The 21,877-nt window shown below is 30.5% G+C and overlaps 5 protein-coding genes across 13 annotated transcripts in view; 2 read left to right on the top strand and 3 right to left on the bottom strand.

Moving 5' to 3' along the window:
• Positions 1 to 67: 67 nt before the first annotated feature.
• Positions 68 to 2,747, bottom strand: LOC145970394 (GMP reductase 1). Its single transcript, XM_083097165.1, has 6 exons — positions 2,491 to 2,747; positions 1,840 to 1,959; positions 1,284 to 1,541; positions 971 to 1,159; positions 661 to 863; positions 68 to 573 (listed from the first exon to the last, which is right to left on the bottom strand). Exons 1-6 carry the CDS (start codon positions 2,575 to 2,577, stop codon positions 378 to 380), a joined length of 1,053 nt encoding a protein of 350 aa, XP_082953291.1. The 5' UTR covers positions 2,578 to 2,747; the 3' UTR covers positions 68 to 377.
• A 1,160-nt stretch (positions 2,748 to 3,907) lies between these two features.
• Fkbp59 (FK506-binding protein 59kD) lies at positions 3,908 to 7,582 on the bottom strand. Of its 3 annotated transcripts, none has more exons than XM_083097109.1 (6): positions 7,356 to 7,581; positions 6,782 to 7,118; positions 6,460 to 6,580; positions 6,122 to 6,369; positions 5,530 to 6,039; positions 3,908 to 5,172 (listed from the first exon to the last, which is right to left on the bottom strand). In XM_083097109.1, the coding sequence occupies exons 2-6, from the start codon at positions 7,115 to 7,117 to the stop codon at positions 5,008 to 5,010; spliced, it is 1,380 nt and encodes a 459-aa protein (XP_082953235.1). In that variant the 5' UTR covers position 7,118; positions 7,356 to 7,581; the 3' UTR covers positions 3,908 to 5,007. The 3 variants fall into 3 exon arrangements, with proteins under 3 accessions (XP_082953235.1, XP_082953234.1, XP_082953236.1); XM_083097108.1 differs by having other exon boundaries at positions 3,908 to 5,175; positions 7,356 to 7,574; XM_083097110.1 differs by having other exon boundaries at positions 5,056 to 5,186; positions 7,356 to 7,582.
• A 345-nt stretch (positions 7,583 to 7,927) lies between these two features.
• On the top strand, positions 7,928 to 12,956 carry LOC145970354 (uncharacterized). Of its 3 annotated transcripts, none has more exons than XM_083097071.1 (5): positions 7,928 to 8,083; positions 8,381 to 8,666; positions 8,770 to 8,922; positions 9,000 to 9,092; positions 9,277 to 12,956. In XM_083097071.1, exons 2-5 carry the CDS (start codon positions 8,538 to 8,540, stop codon positions 12,127 to 12,129), a joined length of 3,228 nt encoding a protein of 1,075 aa, XP_082953197.1. In that variant the 5' UTR covers positions 7,928 to 8,083; positions 8,381 to 8,537; the 3' UTR covers positions 12,130 to 12,956. The 3 variants fall into 3 exon arrangements, with proteins under 3 accessions (XP_082953197.1, XP_082953198.1, XP_082953196.1); XM_083097072.1 differs by lacking the exon at positions 7,928 to 8,083 and having other exon boundaries at positions 8,096 to 8,666; positions 9,277 to 10,566; positions 10,642 to 12,956; XM_083097070.1 differs by lacking the exon at positions 7,928 to 8,083 and having other exon boundaries at positions 8,096 to 8,666.
• Positions 12,957 to 15,168: 2,212 nt separating this feature from the next.
• LOC145970432 (uncharacterized) lies at positions 15,169 to 19,822 on the top strand. Of its 2 annotated transcripts, XM_083097247.1 has the most exons (4): positions 15,169 to 15,532; positions 17,012 to 17,287; positions 17,486 to 17,564; positions 17,919 to 19,822. In XM_083097247.1, the coding sequence occupies exons 2-3, from the start codon at positions 17,022 to 17,024 to the stop codon at positions 17,556 to 17,558; spliced, it is 339 nt and encodes a 112-aa protein (XP_082953373.1). In that variant the 5' UTR covers positions 15,169 to 15,532; positions 17,012 to 17,021; the 3' UTR covers positions 17,559 to 17,564; positions 17,919 to 19,822. The 2 variants fall into 2 exon arrangements, with proteins under 2 accessions (XP_082953373.1, XP_082953372.1); XM_083097246.1 differs by having other exon boundaries at positions 15,174 to 15,532; positions 17,486 to 19,822.
• The window catches only part of LOC145970372 (protein kinase C and casein kinase substrate in neurons protein 1-like), a 70,651-nt gene continuing 68,165 nt past the window's right edge, over positions 19,392 to 21,877 (bottom strand). For all 4 annotated transcript variants that reach the window (XM_083097105.1, XM_083097101.1, XM_083097103.1 and 1 more), the window contains 3 exons: positions 21,494 to 21,675; positions 21,247 to 21,407; positions 19,392 to 20,942 (listed from right to left, as the gene is read on the bottom strand). In XM_083097105.1, coding sequence (XP_082953231.1) covers positions 20,830 to 20,942; positions 21,247 to 21,407; positions 21,494 to 21,675 — 456 coding nt within the window. In that variant the 3' untranslated portion in view covers positions 19,392 to 20,829. The remainder of the gene's footprint in view (positions 20,943 to 21,246; positions 21,408 to 21,493; positions 21,676 to 21,877) is intronic.

Here is a 21,877-nt window from a genome sequence, read left to right as displayed (position 1 = left end):
TTATATATATATATATATATATATATATATATATATATATATATATATAAATTATTAAAATAAGAGCATATATATCTTCAATGATGCAAATAGCATTTGCATGATGCATAGCATTTAACATAACGAAATTGTATATTTTTGTGCATGAAAGATTAATGTATATCGTTTTTTCACTTTTGAGCATATTTAACATTAATTCGTAATATTTGGATGCTATCACTAAGTGATAAACATTTTAGTATATAAGACCGCATTTTCGGCCATTTATAAATATTATTCGCCAGCAAATAATATGCGATCAACAGATATTGACGTTTAAAACTTTCTTTCCTAAGCTTTCTCTAAAGAGAGCATAATTTAATAATTATATAAGGCTTTTACATTTCTGGAGGAGGGCCGTAGATAGGATTTAATTGTTGCGTACAGCGTATAAATGTCGCTCGTCGCGGTAGTTCGCGCAAACGCTCGGCTCCTGTGTAAGTGCAAGCGGATCTTAAGCCACCCAATATATCCAGCACAGTATTTTCGACTAAACCTCTATAAGGCACTTCGACAGTCTTCCCTTCTGAAGATCTGCGTATATAAAAATGTATGTGAATAATTTCCTATTCATTATCTTAGCATATCGCATTTATAGCACTGTGTGATAATAGTTCTTACCTGTAGTCTGCAACACCACCAGTGTGCTTCTTCATAGCTGTATTGGATGACATTCCATAAAAGAGTTTCAATTTCTTTCCATTCTTTTCTATAACTTCGCCCCCACATTCGTCATGACCCGCAAACATTCCACCTGCCATGACAAAGTCCGCGCCAGCACCAAACGCTTTTGCCAAATCTCCAGGACAAGTACATCCACCGTCCTGTAAGAAGTATTAATAAAAAGTATTAATGTATAAATAAAAATAAGAGATAACAAAAAATCGTATAATTATGTTCATGCCAATTTATAACAAGATATAATATTTACAGCGATAATATGCCCCTTTAAGCCATGTGCCGCATCTGCACACTCAATTACAGCACTTAATTGGGGATAGCCCACACCAGTCTTCATCCGCGTTGTACATACAGAACCTGGACCAATTCCTACTTTAATTATATCTGCCCCAGAAAGTATTAATTCTTCCACCATTTCTCCTGTTACAACATTTCCTGCCTTAGCGGCAGCAATTAATCTTTACATTTAAATGTAAATTATAGAAATTAGTACTCAAATAGCCAAATAAATTACTAAATGTATATTTCTAGTTAAAATTAATAAGAAACAATCAATTACTTACAATTATAGTGTGATTCGGAAATCGCGCTCTTACTTTTCTTACATATTCAACAAAATGTTGCGAATATCCATTTGCAACATCTATACATATAAATAATAATTCCGGCACGGCTTCTAGAATGCTTGAAAGTCGTTCATAATCTTCGTTTCCAGTTCCTGAACTGGCTGCTATATTCTTTATACAATCGGGATTTAATGTGCAAAAATTTTTCCATTCATCTGCAGTGTAATACTTATGGATCGTAGTAAAAAGACCATGCTAAAAAAAATGTACATAATAAGTATGATGCTGTGTATTATAATATATATATATATATATATATATATATATATATATATATATATTTTTCATATAATCATCTTAATATGTTATTAATATTTGATTTATATTTATTGTTTTTTGTTATTTGAATATATGTATGATAAAATCTAGATTCGTTAAAAATAAGCATTAATAATAATATAATAAGCTTATATACACACACACACACACACACACACACACATATATATATATAATAAATAATATATTCTAAAATTATTAAATTATTCTATACCTTTGATAAAGCTTTTGCCATTTCAAATGTTCCAATTGTATCCATATTAGATGCCATTACAGGAATCCCTCTGTATGTTTGTTTAGAATTGCGAAATGTAATTTCTCTAAAAAGATCGACCTAAAATATAAATTATTATATTTCCCTTTAATATATATCTATATGTTAAATTGTAATTGTGGAAACATGATCATAAAAATATATATAAAAGTATATATCAATTTTCTTATGTTATAAAAATCTGCAAAATATGAAATTTTTATATCAATATAAAATTCTAATATAACAAATAATTAATAGAAAGTGATATAATCATGAAAATTTTTATACAGATTGAAATAAATTTGAAAACTTTGTGTAAATAATTTTTTTACAGGACAAACAAATATAAGAAATTATAATTTTCTTTTTCTTTCTCTAAAATTTCATATTCTACATACACATACGCATCGACGTATTTAAATGGTAAATTTAAATGAAAGATTACAAATGTTTTCAGATACACTTTGATACATTTCAAGTTATCTCAATAGATAACGCGCTTCTAATCGTTGCATTTTTTTTCGTCTGACAGAGACTACTGTACAAACAAAGGCAGCAACGAACGGAAATGATTTTAATTTACGCCAATTATATAAATACGACACTCACGTCAGCTCTACTTCTCAACGTGCTCCGTTTCGGGCGCAGCAACACATCCTTAAAGTCCAGTTTTATGTCATTTATTATGTTGGGCATTTCGGCGAATGTGGATATTTCCTATCTCCTTTAACAGTTGTCTCTTTAGCAGACGACTTTGTTCTCTCGCACTGTGAATGCGAGACTCAAATTCGCGAGGACGTTCTTGCCTACACTGGATGGTACACCCAGATACGTCCAGTTTAAAGTATATACCTTATCTGAGACGCTACTTGCAACGAGAGAGGGCTATTTTTATCTCTCTTTTTCCCCCCTCTTTCTCTCTCTCTCTCTCTCTTTCTTTCTCCCTATTGAACCAGGGCGGTGCAATCGGTGGGTGCTTTAGAATATATACATGTATGTACACTGCTTCGAAATATAGGGGATGATCTGATCTAGGGCGATTATTTCTCGCGATCATTTTATCCTCAAAGTTTACGCGAAATCCGATACATATTTTTGTCGCTATAGAATTTTAATTTAAAAAAAAAAACAAAAAAACAAGATTATTTATTTCTCTCGACTTGCTAAGGAATATTTTGCCAAATCCTACAAATATACACGTATTATAGTATTAAATAACGTGTATATTTCAAGCATTCCTGATGGTTTATAAAATTCTGTTTCTTTCTTTCTTTGTATCGCTTTTCTTATCGCATTTCGATCCACAATTATCTCTATGTAAAATTGCATCACGATTATTTGAGCATTATTCCAAGTTTTATCATTCTGGATAAATGCCAGTCTCCCTCGGCACGTTAGTAATCGACGCATTGCGGAAAATTTCCAATTTCCAATTGTGATGGCTTGGATAATCATAAATACATTGCTATATCGAATAAGTACGTGTATATATCTTATTATCTCATTGTCAGACAACGTATCAAGTGCATCTCTAGACAACATAACGACTGAACAAGTTTAATCTTCAAATCGCGTTTACACGTGAAAATTGGAAAAATGATTAAAAATTGAATAAAATGTGTTTTTACATTATAATAATAATCAGTTTCCAAGCACTAATTATAACTTATTTTTATTTATGTAATATATTGCTTAAAAATAAAATACTTGAAAAATATATTAAATTTTTGTGCGTGACATATATATTATTTCATACGATAGATTATTTTTGGAATTTTTGAAAATAAAAAATTTTTTTAATTATTACTGAATTAACGTCTCATACGTGTTGCATATCTAATTAATTATCAAGGAATTGCATATTGATGTAAACTAATTGTTAATTAAATTTTTCTCAAGGATATTGCATAAAATAATCAGTGTACATATAGTTAATTATCTGAAGGTAATAGATTGAAGTTGCAAAATTACTTATAAATATTCAAAGAATGTCTTATAGATGTAAATTATAGAGAATTAAAAAGAGTGCAACATATATTAAACATATATTATCTCATGTATATCTTGTAACTCATGTATCTCATGTATAACAGATTTTTGATTGTTTTATTATAATATTAATGAAAGAAATATATTAGTTTTATTATAAATATCTAGTAAAAAAACATTCTTTTTTATAAAAATATAAAATAATAAAACTCAAAATTTCTTCAAACTGAAATTGTATGCGCTATGTGTGATTATTATTCTATATGCATTTTTCATAAAAAACATGACATATCATATCAAATAAATTCATAATTCTCTTAACAAATTTATGCTGATCCCCCTCCAATCAGAAAGATTATTTTACGGACTAAAAACTATGGATAGATATGGAAGTTAAGAGAGATTATGATAAGATAATGAAATATATAATAAATTTTCATTTAAACTTGTTATATGCACATCTAACTAATGCTGTATATACTTTTTTTATTAATATTGAATATCTTTTTCAATTTACACAAAATACATAATTATAATTCCAAGCGCAATTCATAATTTTTATTTACTGGTTCGTATATAATAATCTGAACATACTAAATTCATTAATTCCTTTTTAAATGTTATTGTAGTATACATAATAATTAATATACTAGAGTAAATTTTAAAAACAATGGCATTGTACAATAGAATGGCATATTTTGAAATACGATGATTTCATAATTGTTGTACATAATTTTGTACAAATTCAAAATGTGATAATACATCACAATACAATAGGCATGACATAGTCATGTCTTGAAATTGTATTCTATTAATAAGACGATTTTTTTTCTTTAAGAAATACTCGACTCTCTATTCATTCTTTGAAAAAAGAGAATGTATTCTTAAAAAATTTTGCATATAATAATCATACACACGGATAAAGAGACATAATTTGTGATTCATGTAGATGATAAAAAGAATTATTTAAAAATTTTAGCAAAGTCTCAGTATATTTGTCAATGTGTAAGACATAGTTAAACTTTTGTAAAAGATAATAGTATTTAAAAAGACACCGAAAATAAAATTTGACAAGATAGATCAGTTTGCTGGCAGTTACACGGGGCAGTGTAAAGAAATAAGAAAAAAGGCCATTGTTTACATGTTTTTGAATTCACCAGAACCATTAGCGTTGAGCATAAGTATGTTAGGATTTTCCTTTTCAAAGGCAGTCGCGTCTCTACCTCCAGGTCTTTCTTCCTGTCCCCATTCTCCTAGAGTTCCATGCATCACATCCGGTTGTTCCTTCAGTTTTTGCTCCTCCTTCTGTGACATTACTGATGGTTTATGGTCAAACACAAACACAATTATCTGAGATGCTACTCTTTATTTTCAAGATTTATTGGCTTAAATTAATCAGCCTTTATATTCATGATATTTATAATATCATTCATAATATTTATAACAAATGTATTTTTTACACCATATTGTTTGTCTTGAAATATTAAAACATGAATAGCCATAAACATCCAATTATATTAAATAATTGCAGAGATGATTTTAATTAAAAATATAATAACTTCATAACCAGCAACAATTGATACAAAGTTTCGGTATAAGAAAAGATTATGTTGATTACTCATCATTAACGATTATTCATCATTATTATTTTTCACAAACCTGTTTATCCTCTTGCGCAAACTTATCAAACATGTTTGCATAAAGTTTCTTCTCTTTAGCTAATTGCTTCTTAATAAGGTAATTACAAACTGAGATTTGTTTAGACGCGGCCGTATTTTTCGGCTGTACTTTTAAAACCTGTTGGAAATCTATGATAGCATCTTCAGGTGATGCAAGCTTAAGATGTGCTTGTCCTCTTCTGAACAAGGCTTTTTCATTTTCAGGATCCAATTCTAAGGCTTTAGTACATTGTTCTTTTGTCAAAAGATTCTCATCGGTTTTTAAATAACACAAAGCGAGATTTAAATGAGTAGTTAATGCCAGATTATCTCGCTCTTTCGCGAGATCATCTTCGAAATCCGATTTAGTATCTAAATATTTGAAAACTTTTTGATACACTTTAATAGCTAAATTGATTTTATCGGATGTAAAATATTTTGTTCCTTTTTCTTTCTGTATCTTTGCTTGCTCTATCTTTTCTGTTGGCTTCATTGACCATATGCCTGTTTCCTATAACAAATGATGTGTGATTAGTAGTTAAGTTACAAGATCACTAAAAAGTATTCTTATACTATTTAGAAATAATAATTACTTTCTCAAAGCTTTTTAATTCTACTTCATATTCCACATCTGCATTTGGCGGAATATTAAACTCAGCATTTCCTTGTTCCTTAAATGCATATTTACTTTTAATTAAAAGTCTAGATTTCTCTCCATTCAAAAAACGCTGCAGTGCTATTTCTACACCTTCTACAATTCCTACAACTTCTCCTTCTCCGAGAGTAAATTCTACATCTCTCTCTTCAAACACTTGTCCGTTATACTTTCCAACCAAATGTACTAAAAACATATAAAAATTATTAGAGATAAGAATATGTATATATAGGATAAATATATAATAATGTAAGCATATTAAATTATGATACTGACTGTTCACTTGAGCACCATCTTCTGGATTAGCATAAGGCTTTCCAGCAACAATCTGGAATCTTTCAATGCTTTTATCCTTGTTCGGGCTTAAATCTTCTCCTTGCCAATCAAGCAACTCAACCTAAAGAAATATATTAGAATCAGAATTGTAATGACACATATATATATCTTTTTTTATTAATTACTAAATGTTTCTCTGAAATAAATACAGATAAATTTTCTTAATACATTATATAAAGGATTCCTTAAAAATTGACACTTTATTTTGAACTAATTATTTATTTGGCAATAGTTAACATAATTAATGTTTGTATATACTTACTTCAAATTTCAGAGTAGCATCTGGTGGGATTGATGGTGGACTACCATCCTTGCCATAAGCATATTCGGGTGCACACGTCAGTATAGCAACTTCACCTTTTTTCATACTAGCTATACCAATGTCCCATGCTTTAATAACGCTGCCACGTCCAAGATCAAATTTGAACGGTTTGTCCCTGTCTTTGCTGGAATCAAATTTTGTTCCATCTAACAAGGTACCAGTATAATGAACTTTTACTTTGCAACCGGTTGTAGGAGTTTCATCTCCTTCTCCTTCCTTGATAATTTCCTTCAATACACCCTTGTCCTTTGCAGGTGACAGATCTATTTCGGCCATTCTACAAGTAAAAGGCAAAATTGTTGAATCAAAAAGATCTCTTTTCTTTCTCCGCGGAGTAAAAACGATTTATGCTCGGTAAGAATAATTTATGCTCGATTCCACAGAAGTTTCTCGATGCATATAAAGCGCGCGAATGCAGGCAGGAAGTGACTTCGCAGGAAAAGAGGAAATTACGCAAAGAAATTATATATGAAAATATGAAAAGTATATAATACACATCAACAAAAGTACGTACATTTTTGGAAATGGAGCGCGTTCGAGTGTTATTTGTTGTTATTATGTGTTGTTGTTATTCTGCCCAAAACGAGCGCTTGACACGCGTGCCGGCAGATTCGAGACTAGATTTGCGTAATCGTGCTTCAAAGCAAAGCACAAATCGATTTGATGGAATTTGCTAGAAAATTTGCCATGGAGGATACCGACAGTCGATGTGTCAAATTCGGAATTATACATATATCAATCAGATACAGATAACAGAGGCGTTATCGTTTCAACATGGAAGAAAAAGATTATATTTTGTTTATTTTTAAAAGATTGTACAATATTATTTGTTCATACGTTTATTCATTAATTTTAATTAATCTAAATTCAAGAATACTTTTATTAAAATTTTTACTTCTGAGGAAAAGCGAATTTAAGTAACTTATTATTAATATAAAAAAGTTTAAATTTATGGAATTAAAATTATGTACTTTTAAATATTATCTTAGATAATTAATAACATGTATAATTAATTTTATTGTCCTTTAGATAGTTTTGAAATATCTTTGGCTTTTTTATACTGTCTGAAAATGTTTTCGAAAATATTAATCAATACCAACGACCAATAATGTAGATTCTGGATTTCACGTAACCGACACAAAAGCTTATTTTCGACGTCTTTGATGACAATTGAACGATGAGAACCCGTCTTTAATTCAACGCAATTAGCCAATGGGAGGGCCACTTCGTCCGTGCGGTATCGTACGTATTACACATATACATGCACACATCGATGCAGTTTTGAGATAGAGCTAGAATTTAGCGCGAACGATTCACGCATTTACAAGTATCGGGCGCGTCGTATTTTGGTCTTTTTTTGCGCGCTTCGCGGCACTTTGGCTGCTACCATTTGCAATGGCGGTTGGATCCCGCCATCGTCGCGAGTGCGTTTGATCGTCGAAAAGCGGGAAGCGAGTCCGAGCGATACGGCAACCGCGCGAAATATCGCCGATCGTCATTCGTTGAGCGGTGCACTATCATCCGTGGCGTCGATTTCAGGCCCGCCGTTGACGTTAAATTGCCTCCTGCCAGAGTCACGTGAAGAAGCGAGCTTGAGGTTACTGACGGTGATGTGCGGAAACCCGCCGCGTATCTCGGACCGTTGTTGAGGCTTCTTAGGATATCCCAAATTACCTCGACTCTCCGCGAGACGACGATGTCGGAAAGATCAAACATGGCCGAGCGCTGTCGCATCTGCCTCAGCGATCACGGTTGCATGACCGATATGCACGACGAGATTGTGGAGGCCAAGCTCAAGGACCTGACCAAATGCACCTGTATCGATGTAGGTTTTGAGGATGTATTTATGTATTTACCTTGACATTTCTTTCACATTGATACTTGCACCGATCCATCCGAATGCTTATTCCATTTCTGTTTAACAACAGGTCAAGTACGAGGAGAATCTACCCAGTGTCGTATGCCATGTATGCTTGTATAAGCTGGATATGTGGAGCGAGTTCAAGGAACAATTTATACAATCCAATAAGATGCTTTTGGAACAATTAGAAATATCGGAAACGTCTGATATTTCTGGCTCTGTAAGTTAATTTGTATATTTTATATTACATTTTATTAGTCTGATGCAATTTTCCTTCATTTTTTGTTTTTATCTTAGGTTAAGGATTCTCATAAGGATGAAACAGCGACGGAAAATATGAAAAGGAAACGTTTGAATAGAAGCGAAGATAGCATTTCTGATAACGAGAAGGTGTTTTTACATAATCACTCAGTTGTTTTGTAATAATGTTATTTTTATATTAATTAATAACAACACTATTATATAAGATTTTGTTGAATGCTTGATAGAATTATTGAGCTATCTATCTAAGTTAATCTAAGAATTATTTTGCCATCAATCATAAAATATGATCTGACTGCTTTTTTTATTTCAGAAAAAGTCTAAAGCAGATGTATCTTCATCAGAGCTCACAAATGTTGATCGTGATACTGGCCAGATTATATTAGATGTAATAAGTTTATCAGATGATGAGGGGGATAAAATTGAAGGACCAACTTTGTCGAAGGAGTCCTCTCGCAAAGTTGATGATTCTGATAACAGTAAAAAAACTGCAGAAAATGGCAGCAAGGAAGTACATACAGAAAGTAAAATAACTTCAGAACCAATGAGAGCTAGATTATTACCTGTGAGACGCGGCAAAAATATCGAACGAAGGAAGGCATCCACAAAGCGTTGGGTAGAGAGAAAAAAGGCGCTCTTGGCCGCGACAGGTGAGAATATATCTGACACAGATTCCATAATTTCCGATGACGCACAATTATCGCCTGTACAAAAGGCACGAGCGAAAAATAACGCGGATAAGGAGGCGGAAAGGCAAAAGAGAATCGCAAAAGTGCTAAAAAATCTAGAAATGAATCTCACAGAGAAATATAGTGCGATTCGTGACAGAGACACAGACTCTGACACACGCAGAACGAGATTGAGTTTACAGTTGAATAAGAAAAATTCACTATTGAGCCCAACTGATAAGAAAAACGTCGAGAAAAATATATCCTCTTTAGAAAGTTCAATAGAACAAGAGAATTCTCCAGTTTTGTTAGAAAATAATGTTATGACGGACGTAAAGAAACCCGAATCACAAGTTGACGATGAGCCATTTACGCCGTGCACGTTGAAATCTGAGCTTGTAATCGGTGATGTTACATATGCTGTGACATCAATGTTGATTCTCGCGGATAAAGAAAGCTCGAATAATATAACGAAGGATTCTAATGTTGATGAAAACAATCGGGAAAAAAATACTGATATCATCGACGCGGTTCAATTGCGTAGAGTAAATAATCCCATAATGCTTGATGCAAATAGCAAGTCAGATAACAGCAAATCTGTTGAAAGATGTTTAAATATTGAGGTAGAAGGTAATCAATTATCAATTTTGAAACGTGTACAAGTTGAATTGGCAGATTTTGTTAAGAAGGAAATGAAGCACAGGATATTTGGCATAAATGATAGCGTTGCGAAAACATTATTCCCCGATAAATTGGACGACGTCAGCGCGGTTTCTCGTCAAAAGCTCGATCAGAAATTGAAAAGTATAATCGAAAGATCTATAAAGAAGAATATCGAGTCCTCCATCAGAAATGCAGATGACATGTGCGGGTTCACAAAGGTTTCGCCAGCATTTACGAAAGCGGCTATGAATTTACCCAAATATCAACCGAAGGTTGTAATTAAACGTTTAGATATACCAAAAGAGAGTAAACTCTATAAGATCAATAACCTTCACGTTTTAAAACAGGCCGCATCAAGAGGGAGCAGTCACGGCGGATCCATCAACCTAACTTCTCGTAAACGTCAAATTGTACCACCGATAAGGTACAACGACTACAATACCTCTGCGTTGGACTTCGATTCCGAAAATTCGAACAACATGATCTCCCCCAAAGCAGCATCCAAAACTTCGCCTGAACACGCAAGAACACATGGAAATTTAGGAAGGAAAAAATCACCGGGGACGAACAGGCAGATTGTTACTCCTGTCAAACGAATAGAAAATAATTCGATCGTCAAAGTTATGGATAATGGCGCTAAATGGACTCCTCTCTTAGTCGAGCAAAAATCAACGAACGAACAGAAGGCCGATTACGAAGATGCAATCAGAATAGAGGGTGCTATAACCGAGAATCATATATGCGGAGTATGCGCACTCACATTTAGCAGTCGAAAGGAAGTAGAGGCGCATGTTCGTACTCACAAGATTATGACAAGCGCCAATGTTACACAAGTCGCAACATTACAAAATGAGAATGCAGCAGCGGCACCACCGCGACAAAATAAGCAGAAAATGATGCGTTGCAAGAGGTGTCACGAGATAGTCGAGGCTCGTTTTGTCAAGTCGCATATCTGTAAAACAGCGACAGAGGTTCACAAGTGTTACGTCTGTAATTCCATGTTCCGGACAGAGAAGCTTCTCGTGCGGCACTTGGAAAGTCACGATCAGTCGGAATTCAACATAGTAAATGCGATCGGGAATAAGAAATCCGGCGCTGTTGACGTATCGCAAACGACACAATCCGCAACACCGCAAGAGGATCAGAGAACTGAGACCGTAATGAAAACGCAGAATCTATCAATCGAGAAGAATGTCAATCAATCTGATATCCAGTCCGACAAGGTAACCAGTACCGGAGTAAAACTCGATAGCGCGGACAATATTGCAGAAAGGTATAAGGAAACATATACCTGTTTCGTATGCGATAAAATATTCACAGACGAAGAAGTGTTGAAGGATCATTTGCAGAAACATTGCGATGATCTGAGCGAAGGGGAGCAGAGTAACAGCAAAGAACAATTCCAGTGTGCTATTTGCGGCGATACACTGGAATCGGATCAAGCACTAGAAGAGCACGTTGGTAAACATTTATTCGACGATGAAGACGACAATCCCAATTTGATTAGCATAAATCAGGATAACAAGAGCAATAATGAAACGAAAGAAGCAGAATCCTACTGTTGTGGTCAGTGCTCAGAAGCGTTCGATTTGGAAATGTCGTTGGAGATACATATGCAGAAACACGCAGAAGAAGTTGCGATAGCGAAATGGGAGAAGCAAGGAATGAGAGTCATCAATCAATATCAGTGTATGCTTTGCGACGAATTGTTTGATGTGGAAGATGACCTGGCGGAACATTTGGACATACACAACGCAAATGCTCATGTATGTCAGTTATGTGACAAGCCATTTCGCACGTTGGAGGACTTGCAGGAGCATGTGGCAACCCATTGATGTACAGTTTTATTATAAATTTTCTCATGTAAGAATAATAACAATATTGAGGATATTGTAACATATTTTTTCGACGACAAAAATTACAGCTACAAAGATTGTAATTGTATGTAGTTATAACAAACATTATTATAAACAATTTATATAATTTACATGGTTATCACAAGATCTGCCAATAATGTACATGTAAATTATTTTCTATAGAAGTATAGCCGTACGTTTAATCATAAAGTTTGGCAATTTTAGTTTATCTTCATTTACATAACGTGTGTCTAAAAATACTATATAATTATAATTTATAAGATACATGAAGTTTGCACACACAGTTCTTGTTATTTTGTATCATTTCTTTTTGTTTATAAAAGATAAATTCGAATAGATTGTTATCAAGTAAGATGAAAAATATATTTACTTTATTATTTCAAAATATCTTATTAAAATATATTGCTTTAATTAAAAATTATAAAAGACATGAATGGAAAATTCATAGAGAGAGAAAAAAAAGGAGAATTTACATATGGGATATTTGAAGCTTATATTTTATTCTAAGAAAAAGGAAAAAAAGGAAGAATGTAATATTTTTCGTTTCTAATATATATTAGTTATAAGATAAAATCTTATAAGAGTAATGTATATAATTAGAATTTATTGAAATTTGATCGGAGATGTATAATAAAAATGCAATTTTCCATAAAATATGTATGATAATTTAGACATTTATTTTATGTGACATATTTATATCAAAATGCATCATGCAGTCATAAGAATAATACTATGTTTGTATAATTAATAAAGTAATATACATATTTATCCTATATAAAAGATAATTTCTTTTTGCTCTTGATTTTTTTTTCTATCAATTTATGGAAAATAAATATTCTGTAGAATACATACATACATATATATATATATATATATATATATATATATATATATATATATATATATATATATATATACAGGGTGTCCCATTTTAACTTGGACAGTAAAATATCTCAAAAACTAAGCCCAACAAACAAAAATGTTTCAGACAAAAGTTGTATGGTTTCGAGGGGGCCATAAGATGGTACCATTGGTTTGACCTTGAAGAGTCATTTGAAGGTCACTTCAATTTTTTTAAATGGAACACCCTATATATTTTTGCACATTCTTGTAGCTTATCTCGAGAGCTTTCCAAAACACTATAATTAAGTACCTTTTCGTTAAGTACTTTTTGAGTTATGAGGCTTGAAGTAATTTCTTAATTTTACATAAACCGTAAAATATCTTGTAAAATATTCATTTTTCGATTATCTTACCTTAATACTTTTACGTACAAAATAATGAGAGGAATCAATTGATGTAAAGAAAACACAGTTGTTTTTAAGAAAAAATATGGAATTGTTAATTGCAAATTACATATTTTTTCTTCAAAACAACTATGTGTTTTCTTTACATCAATTGATTCCTCTCATTATTTTGTACGTAAAAGTATTAAGGTAAGATAATCGAAAAATGAATATTTTACAAGATATTTTACGGTTTATGTAAAATTAAGAAATTATTTCAAGCCTCATAACTCAAAAAGTACTTAACGAAAAGGTACTTAATAATAGTGTTTTGGAAAGCTCTCGAGATAAGCTACAAGAATATGCAATGACAAATAGTAGGTTCCATTTAAGAAATTGAAGGTGACCTTCATGTAACCTTCAAATAACTCTTCAAGGTCAAACCAATGGTACCATCTTATGGTCCTTTCGAAACCATACAACTTTTATCTGAAACATTTTTGTTTGCTGGGCTTAGTTTTTGAGATATTTTACTGTCCAAGTTAAAATGGGACACCCTGTATATATATATATATTATATATATATATATATATATATAATAAAAATTATATATTTTCTTTTTTTAATCTTGTTTTAACATAATTCTACCTCTTGAATATAATTTTCTAAATCTTATATTATATATTATGGTATATTCCTTTTCTTCTCTCTATGGAAAATGTATACTATAATAAAATATACATATATATATCTTATTATAAAAATAAATATTACATATTTTCAATAATATTTTCAAAAATAAATATTACATATATATTTTGCAGTATTTGTAAATTAGTAGGGAAAGAAATAAAAAGAAATTAGCTTCTATATAAGATAAATAAATAAGCATATCATTATAATAAGATTATGTTTTTAATACATGCGAATATTTAAAAAATATTACATATAATGTAAATTGTCCAAGTTATTATATTTCTTGAAAAATTACATTTGTATTATATCTTTCTGGCTATGATAAATATTAATACATTTTAAATCTATATATAAGATTTTCTTTTTCAAAACTTTTTCATAACATTATTAAAATTTTTTTGAAACTTTAAGATCAACATTCTTAAATGATAAATCGCATGCCTTTTTTTCGAATTATATACAACAAATAGAAAATAGAGTATCATAAATTGTTTTATCAAAAAATTGAATATTTATTTTTATTTATTTTTATTGGTTACATTATAGTAAAAATAATGAAAATAAGAACTGGAACACGCACTATTATATAATACCCGGAATTGAAATTTTCAATCCAACTGTAAAGTGTAAACATTGTCATAATAACATACGTATGAATAATGGTGCAAAATTCATAAGAGCTTCGAAAGAAATCTAGAAACCTAGCCATCAAGATAGCGCAGGAAAATCTTCAAGAAAAGGCACAGAAGAAGATTTGGTGAAATTTGTAAAGTATGTTAGATAATAATATCGCTGCATGTATTACCGGGAATCGAACCCGGGACTTTTGGCTTTGTAGGCTAGTGCGCTGCCCATGGACCTAAGAAGATATGGATGGAGTCTAAAGCGCTCATATGGGCGAGGGGGCTGTGAAATTTGCGGTAAGGGAGGTGTATAGCTCTGTCTCTTTCCAAAAGCAACCTTCGGGTGTTTCCGTCGCATATCCGATAATTCCCGAAAGGTTATATATCCCATATTAGCTAACTTTCGAATAAAAATACATGTATTTTTATTCGAAAGTTAGCTAATATGGGATATATAACCTTTCGGGAATTATCGGATATGCGACGGAAACACCCGAAGGTTGCTTTTGGAAAGAGACAGAGCTATACACCCCCCTTACCGCAAATTTCACACCGCCCCGGCTCTAGACTCCATCCATATCTTCTTAGGTCCATGGCGCTGCCTACTGAGCCACGCCTCGCTCTGCATGTATTAGTTATTAGCATTTAATTCTGATTTCGATTACATTATTAACTTTGCTTTCATAAATTTGACGATTCGTAAAACGTTACCTGAAAAAATAAGTGAGAAGTAATGCGTTTATGATGAGTAATTATTGTTATTGAGTAATTATTATACAAATTAGGCACTTTCCTTTGGATATAATACCAAAACAGTAAGTGAAACAGCAAAAATTGAATATTATTAATTTACTTCTTTTGAATAATTTATATATTTATTTTGAATAATTTATATACTTTTACATACAATAGAAAAAAATGTATTCTATGGATAAATTATAAAGTTCAGATATTTATAGCACGTGTTTACGGCAATTATTTTACATATTTGGGTCAAATTAATTTATTGTTAGGTTATTAATCAAAATATCATACACAAATTTAAAATTTATTAATTTATTTATACAGGGTGACCCATTTTAACTTAGGCAGCCAAATAACTCGAAAAATAAGCAAGGTAGAGAAAAATGTTTTAGACAAAAGTTGTATGGTTTCGAGGGGGCCATAAGATGGTATCATTGGTTTGACCTTGAAGAGTCATTTGAAGGTCACGTGAAGGTCACTTCAATTTTTTTAAATGGAATACCCTATATATTTTTGTACATTCTTGTAGGTTATTTCGAGAGCTTTCCAAAACACTATAATTAAGTACCTTTCCGTTAAGTACTTTTTGAGTTATGATGCTTGAAATAATTTCTTAATTTTACATAAACCGTAAAATATCTTGTAAAATATTCATTTTTCGATTATCTTACCTTAATACTTTTATGTACAAAATAATGAGAGGAATCAATTGGTGTAAAGAAAACACATAGTTGTTTTTAAGAAAAAATATGGAATTGTTAATTGCAAATTACATATTTTTTCTTCGAAACAACTATGTGTTTTCTTTACACCAATTGATTCCTCTCATTATTTTGTACATAAAACTATTAAGGTAAGGTAATCGAAAAATGAATATTTTACAAGATATTTTACGGTTTATGTAAAATTAAGAAATTATTTCAAGCCTCATAACTCAAAAAGTACTTAACGAAAATGTACTTAATTATAGTGTTTTGGAAAGCTCTCGAGATGAGCTACAAGAATGTACAAAAATATATAGGATGTTCCATTTAAAAAAATTGAAGTGACCTTCACGTGACCTTCAAATGACTCTTCAAGGTCAAACCAATGATACCATCTTATGGCCCCCTCGAAACCATACAACTTTTGTCTAAAACATTTTTCTCTATCTTGCTTATTTTTCGAGTTATTTGGCTGCCTAAGTTAAAATGGGTCACCCTGTATATTATTATAGTACTATTATAGTCAATAATTTATGACACTATGCGTAAATATAAATTGTGAATAAATATAAAAATTTTTTAAATAATCAGGCAAGAATTTTTGTGTTTGGATGTGGAATTTTTGAGAATATTAAATATTCAACTTTTTTCGATGATATTTTGATAATAACAGTATTACTTTAAAAAATACTAGTTTAAAGGCTTCATAATATTGTGCACATAATTGAAGCTATATTTTATAAAATGATTAATCCAGTAATTTTTATTTTATGTTTTATATAAATTACTTCTTGATTATGATCCTGACGATTCATTCGATGACATTAATACTGGTGACTCACAAAGAGAAAACATTATGGAAATCGAAACATCAATTAGCAGTAATCAACCAATGGCTAATGTTCTTGAGGACGGTTCACAAATAGACGTGCAAGTACCATCTACTCAATCACCTGATCCCCGTGATATTTTTAGTACCTCAGGAAAATGCAAAGGCAAAAAACCTCAAATACCTCGAAATAAATACAGAAAATTTAGTCAATTGGATATTATTGAACTCAAAGTAGCTCTTGAACGCACGGAACGAGCCATAAAAATATTCAAGATGTTAAAGGATAATAGGTAATAATATCGCTACAGTTATTAGCATTTATATACATTAACATTTATTAACTTTTAATTCTGATTTTGATTAGATTATTGACTTTGCTTTTGTAAATTTGATGATTTGTAAAACGTTACTTGAAAAAAATAAGTGAGAGAATTGCGTCTATGATAAAATATTATTTATATTAATTATTTCTTGTAACATTAATGCAGGTCTGCGGTTACTCAGATAAAGGAACCTCCATATAAACGCAGAAAATCCAGTTTTACGGATGATTCAGAATGAGGAAAGGTGATTAGCGATATTGCTACAACAAGCAACATTAATCCAACTGTCAAGTTCGACCTTTAGTTCCGAATCATGTAACCAATATTTAAATGAAGACACAGGCAAAGACTCTCTTATCGATATGATTGCAGATCATTTTAATGAAAACACCGAAACAATTCTTAATATAATTCAGACAAACTTAAAAATCTTGAAGGAGATGTTAGACTATGTCCGTTAATAATATCGCTACATGTATTGTACATTATTGACTTTGCTTTCATAAATTTGATGATTCGTAAAACGTTACTTGAAAAAAATAAGTGAGAGAATTGCGTCTATGATAAGATATTATTTATATTAATTTTTTAAACGCAGAAACTCCAGTTCTACGGATGATTCAGACTGAGGAAAGATGATTTTCAAACGTATTGAGTAGACAAATATTTAAACTGATATTAGGTTTCATATAATTATTTATATTATAATTATTTATTGACGACACGAATTAATTATGATGTAATATATAAGATATATATAAGATTTTCTTTTTCAAAACTTTTTCATAACATTATTAAAATTTTTTTGAAACTTTAAGACCAACATTCTTAAATGATAAATCGCATGCCTTTTTTTCGAATTATATACAACAAATAGAAAATAGAGAATCATAAATTATTTTATCAAAAAATTGAATATTTATTTTTATACTTTCATTTGCGATCAATTGGAGAAATTTTCTATTTAATGAGGATTCTATAAAAAAAACTATATATATAATCATATTGATAATGAAAAAAACATTATTTAATTTTTAAAAATTTTTCATTTAAAATATATTCCTATAAAATTGTATGAATTCAATATTGCATGTGTTTGATATTGTATTAAAATTTTGTTAAATAAAATAATATGAACTATATGATTAACATATAATTAAAATATATATAAATATGTTGCAATATATTTTGTTTAGGAAGTATTAGGAAGTATTCTATTTCTGAAGTTAATTAGTTTGCTGTTTCACATAAGGACTGACTAATATATTTGTGATTCTGCCTAAATAATATTTATTTTCTCTCTTTTCACTTCTCTTTTTTTCTCTCTTTGCACACACTCGATTCTCGATTAAGTCATCATGTATCTGTGCTTATCTATAATTTAAATGTGTTATACAAGTAATAATTTATACATATAAAGTCGTCAATCGAATCTTTCTGATCACACTTTTTCTCATATCCTTTTTTGTACTATTCAAATTACATAAAAGTCGCTTTATATATATTCGTCAGTGAATATTTTTGCGTTTTAAAAATAATTTATTCTGGTAGAAGCTAATAAAATAATAAAATAATAATAAAATTAATATCACTGTGATTATTAATGACAAATTTAAATTAAGTTTGCAAAAGATATGCTTTCTAAACTATAAATAATTTATTAAGATATTCTAAGCATTTTTAAAGTTTAGTTCACGCACAATTTGATATAAAAGTAACTTTTTTAATATTTTAATTTATTTTTGATGATTTAGTTTGTCAGCACGATATAGAACTTAGGTGTTATTGTGAATGCAGTTATAAGTAATTACATTTTTATTTATAATGAAAGAAATTTTCGTCCTAAATTTTATCTTGTGTACATATAATAAATTATTAATATAATAAATAAAATGAAAAATATAGTGAAAAATGGGCAAAATGTTTTATGTATAAGTCATTTATTAAACATACATGATAAATTTTATACACAAGACAGGGCCTACTTAACAACTGTATAAAGTTGCGAACCCTTCACAAAAAGTAATTTAGAGGGCTAATAAATGAATGATTATAAAAAAATCAGACTGAATTGAAAAAGAAAATTTTACTATATTCTACGATATTTACATAAATATATTGTGTACACAGACACAATGTATTCACAATGAATATTTCGTTTCTTCAATGTCTAGTATAATAATCATAAATCAAATATCCCTATGATTTTGCAGCTAACACATTAGATAATTATTGTTAGAAAAACATTTTACGAAAAAAACTGTCATTTTTGGAAGTGTGTTAGCTACACATTAGTTTTACGAGATTTATGCAGAACAACTTCCTGAAATTTTATGCATTTAATTTCAGAAAAATGAATTTTACATTTGATACATATATGTGGGGTATTTGATAGATATTATTACACTTATTAAAGTAATGGTTAATACGAGACATTTCTATATACTTTTTACGATGTGTGTTACAGTTAATCCTCTGTGTGAAATATACAAGAGAGAATCATATTTTCTTAAATATTAACAAAATACCTAAATTTTTCTTATGCAAACAATTCTCTAATATTATCGGATTTGTATGTATAGAAACAAATTATATATACACAACATACTTTAGATGGAAATATTTTGCTCAATTCAACATAACATTAATAATTTATTGATATATGTATTTGTTTTGTCAAATTATTATTTTAATTATAAAATATAATTAATGAATGGAACAATGTTTGATTTATAGGTCCCGCAAATTCCCTTTTTTTATTTCTTGTTATATATTAATTTTATATTCATTTAAAGTAATGCTCTGTATATTTTATGCGTTCACATACTTTAAATATGCTTCAAATTCGTTAAATGGTAATAATAACTTCATATATTGCTATTGTATTCTTATGTCTATTATGTACAATGACACCATTTAGATAGACATTAGATTTAATAGTATTTTTTTTTAATAACAATAAATTAAATTAAACTCTTGTCGCATCAGCCAAAAAATTATTAGTAGCAACAATGAGTCATAAAATGTATGATATTGTACAATATTCCAATATCTAAACTTGCTATACGCGTCACATGCGTGTAATCCATGTTTATTCATTGAAATTTACTAATGAAGGATTTTGATTCTAACCTAGCTATCTAAAAACAAATTTCATTTTACGAGTGAGGAGCTATCTTTTGCAGAAAGCTATTGATTTAGATTAATTTCGCTAATTATCTCTGATACGAAGGAAAAATCTCGAAACAAAATCACTCCTTGCTATTTGTACAATTTGTAAATGCAGACAATTTAGGTTCAAGTTTTGGACTTTAAAATATTATAACTCATTTTCTTCATTCTATATTCATTCAATCTCTCTTCTAATACACCGCGAAATTAGCGTTTCGTGAATTATAACGCGCAAACAACAGCGAAGAGAAGCGAAACGCAATTTTTGTTCTTCTCGCGCAAGTGTTACATATGTAAGTAACTAACGAACTTGTGGATTTGGCTTTATATTAGTTAATCTATTGCGACACCAAGTCTACATAATTTGCCGGATAGAGGCCCACTTTACCGTCCTTTCTTCCTTTACACCACCCTTGTTCATCTTCGTCTTCCAGCTTCTCGAATACATCTCCTGAGAAAAGTTTTGAGAAAAAATTAATTTATATATTTTTACATTATTTATATTAAGTAATTATATTATAGATTTATATATATATATATATATAATATCAAATAACTATATTGGTTGCATTTTAAATTATATATAATTTATTATTAATATATTAATATATTAATCGTAAGAAACAAAATGATTCAATTGTATTCCTATTTTTCGCTCTAGATACAGAAAATTATGTCATATCAAATTAATTATGCATACAAATCAAATTGATTGACTCTAAAATTTTGCGAAAAACAAAATCCTATGTAGGTACCTTGCTTAAAACTAAGTTCGTCCGCCTCGGCTCCTTCGTAGTCGTACAACGCTCGCACGGGAACCCCTGGTTCTCCATTGTCGACCAATGGTTCACCACCTTCCTCGTCCCATTCCTCCTCTTCGAATGGGTTTGACTCTTGCTTGGCGTTAGTACCGTTACTGCAATCATCATACATTTCACACGCGGTTCTTACTAGTTAGCTAGATAAAGAGCTTTATACGAGTCGCTTTTGCAACAAACTTACGTAATAGTCGTAATAGTCGTAATAGTCGTAGTCCTATTGACGTTATCGCTCTCGTTGTTCTTTTCCGAAGACTGCTTGCTCGAACTTATTGTGTCGGTTTTGTTATCTCCGTGATTGCTGTCCGCTGATATTACACGGCTGGTGGACTTTGATTTTGATTTGTTGTTGACCGGTGGAAATTCCTGATTTAAAATGTGTGGAAATATATTAGATACGTTTCAGTGAAATTCGTATAGTGTGTAACCGCGATGCACGAATTTATCTCGTCGAAAATGCCATGCGTGCAACCAAATGTTTCATATGATTCGGGAATCGCTCGCTGCGAATGTTTAATTAGCATGCCAACGATGCATGTGCGATTTCGTTAAAGCCTTTTCATTATTT

Source organism: Camponotus vicinus, unplaced genomic scaffold (genome assembly GCF_025532165.1).
Source record: "Camponotus vicinus isolate PSW18456_S1 unplaced genomic scaffold, iyCamVici1.0 SCAF_4, whole genome shotgun sequence".
Classification (NCBI taxonomy): Eukaryota; Metazoa; Arthropoda; class Insecta; order Hymenoptera; family Formicidae; genus Camponotus; species Camponotus vicinus.
Note: the sequence above shows the minus strand (reverse complement) of the source record. Positions and strands in the feature narration are given on the sequence as shown.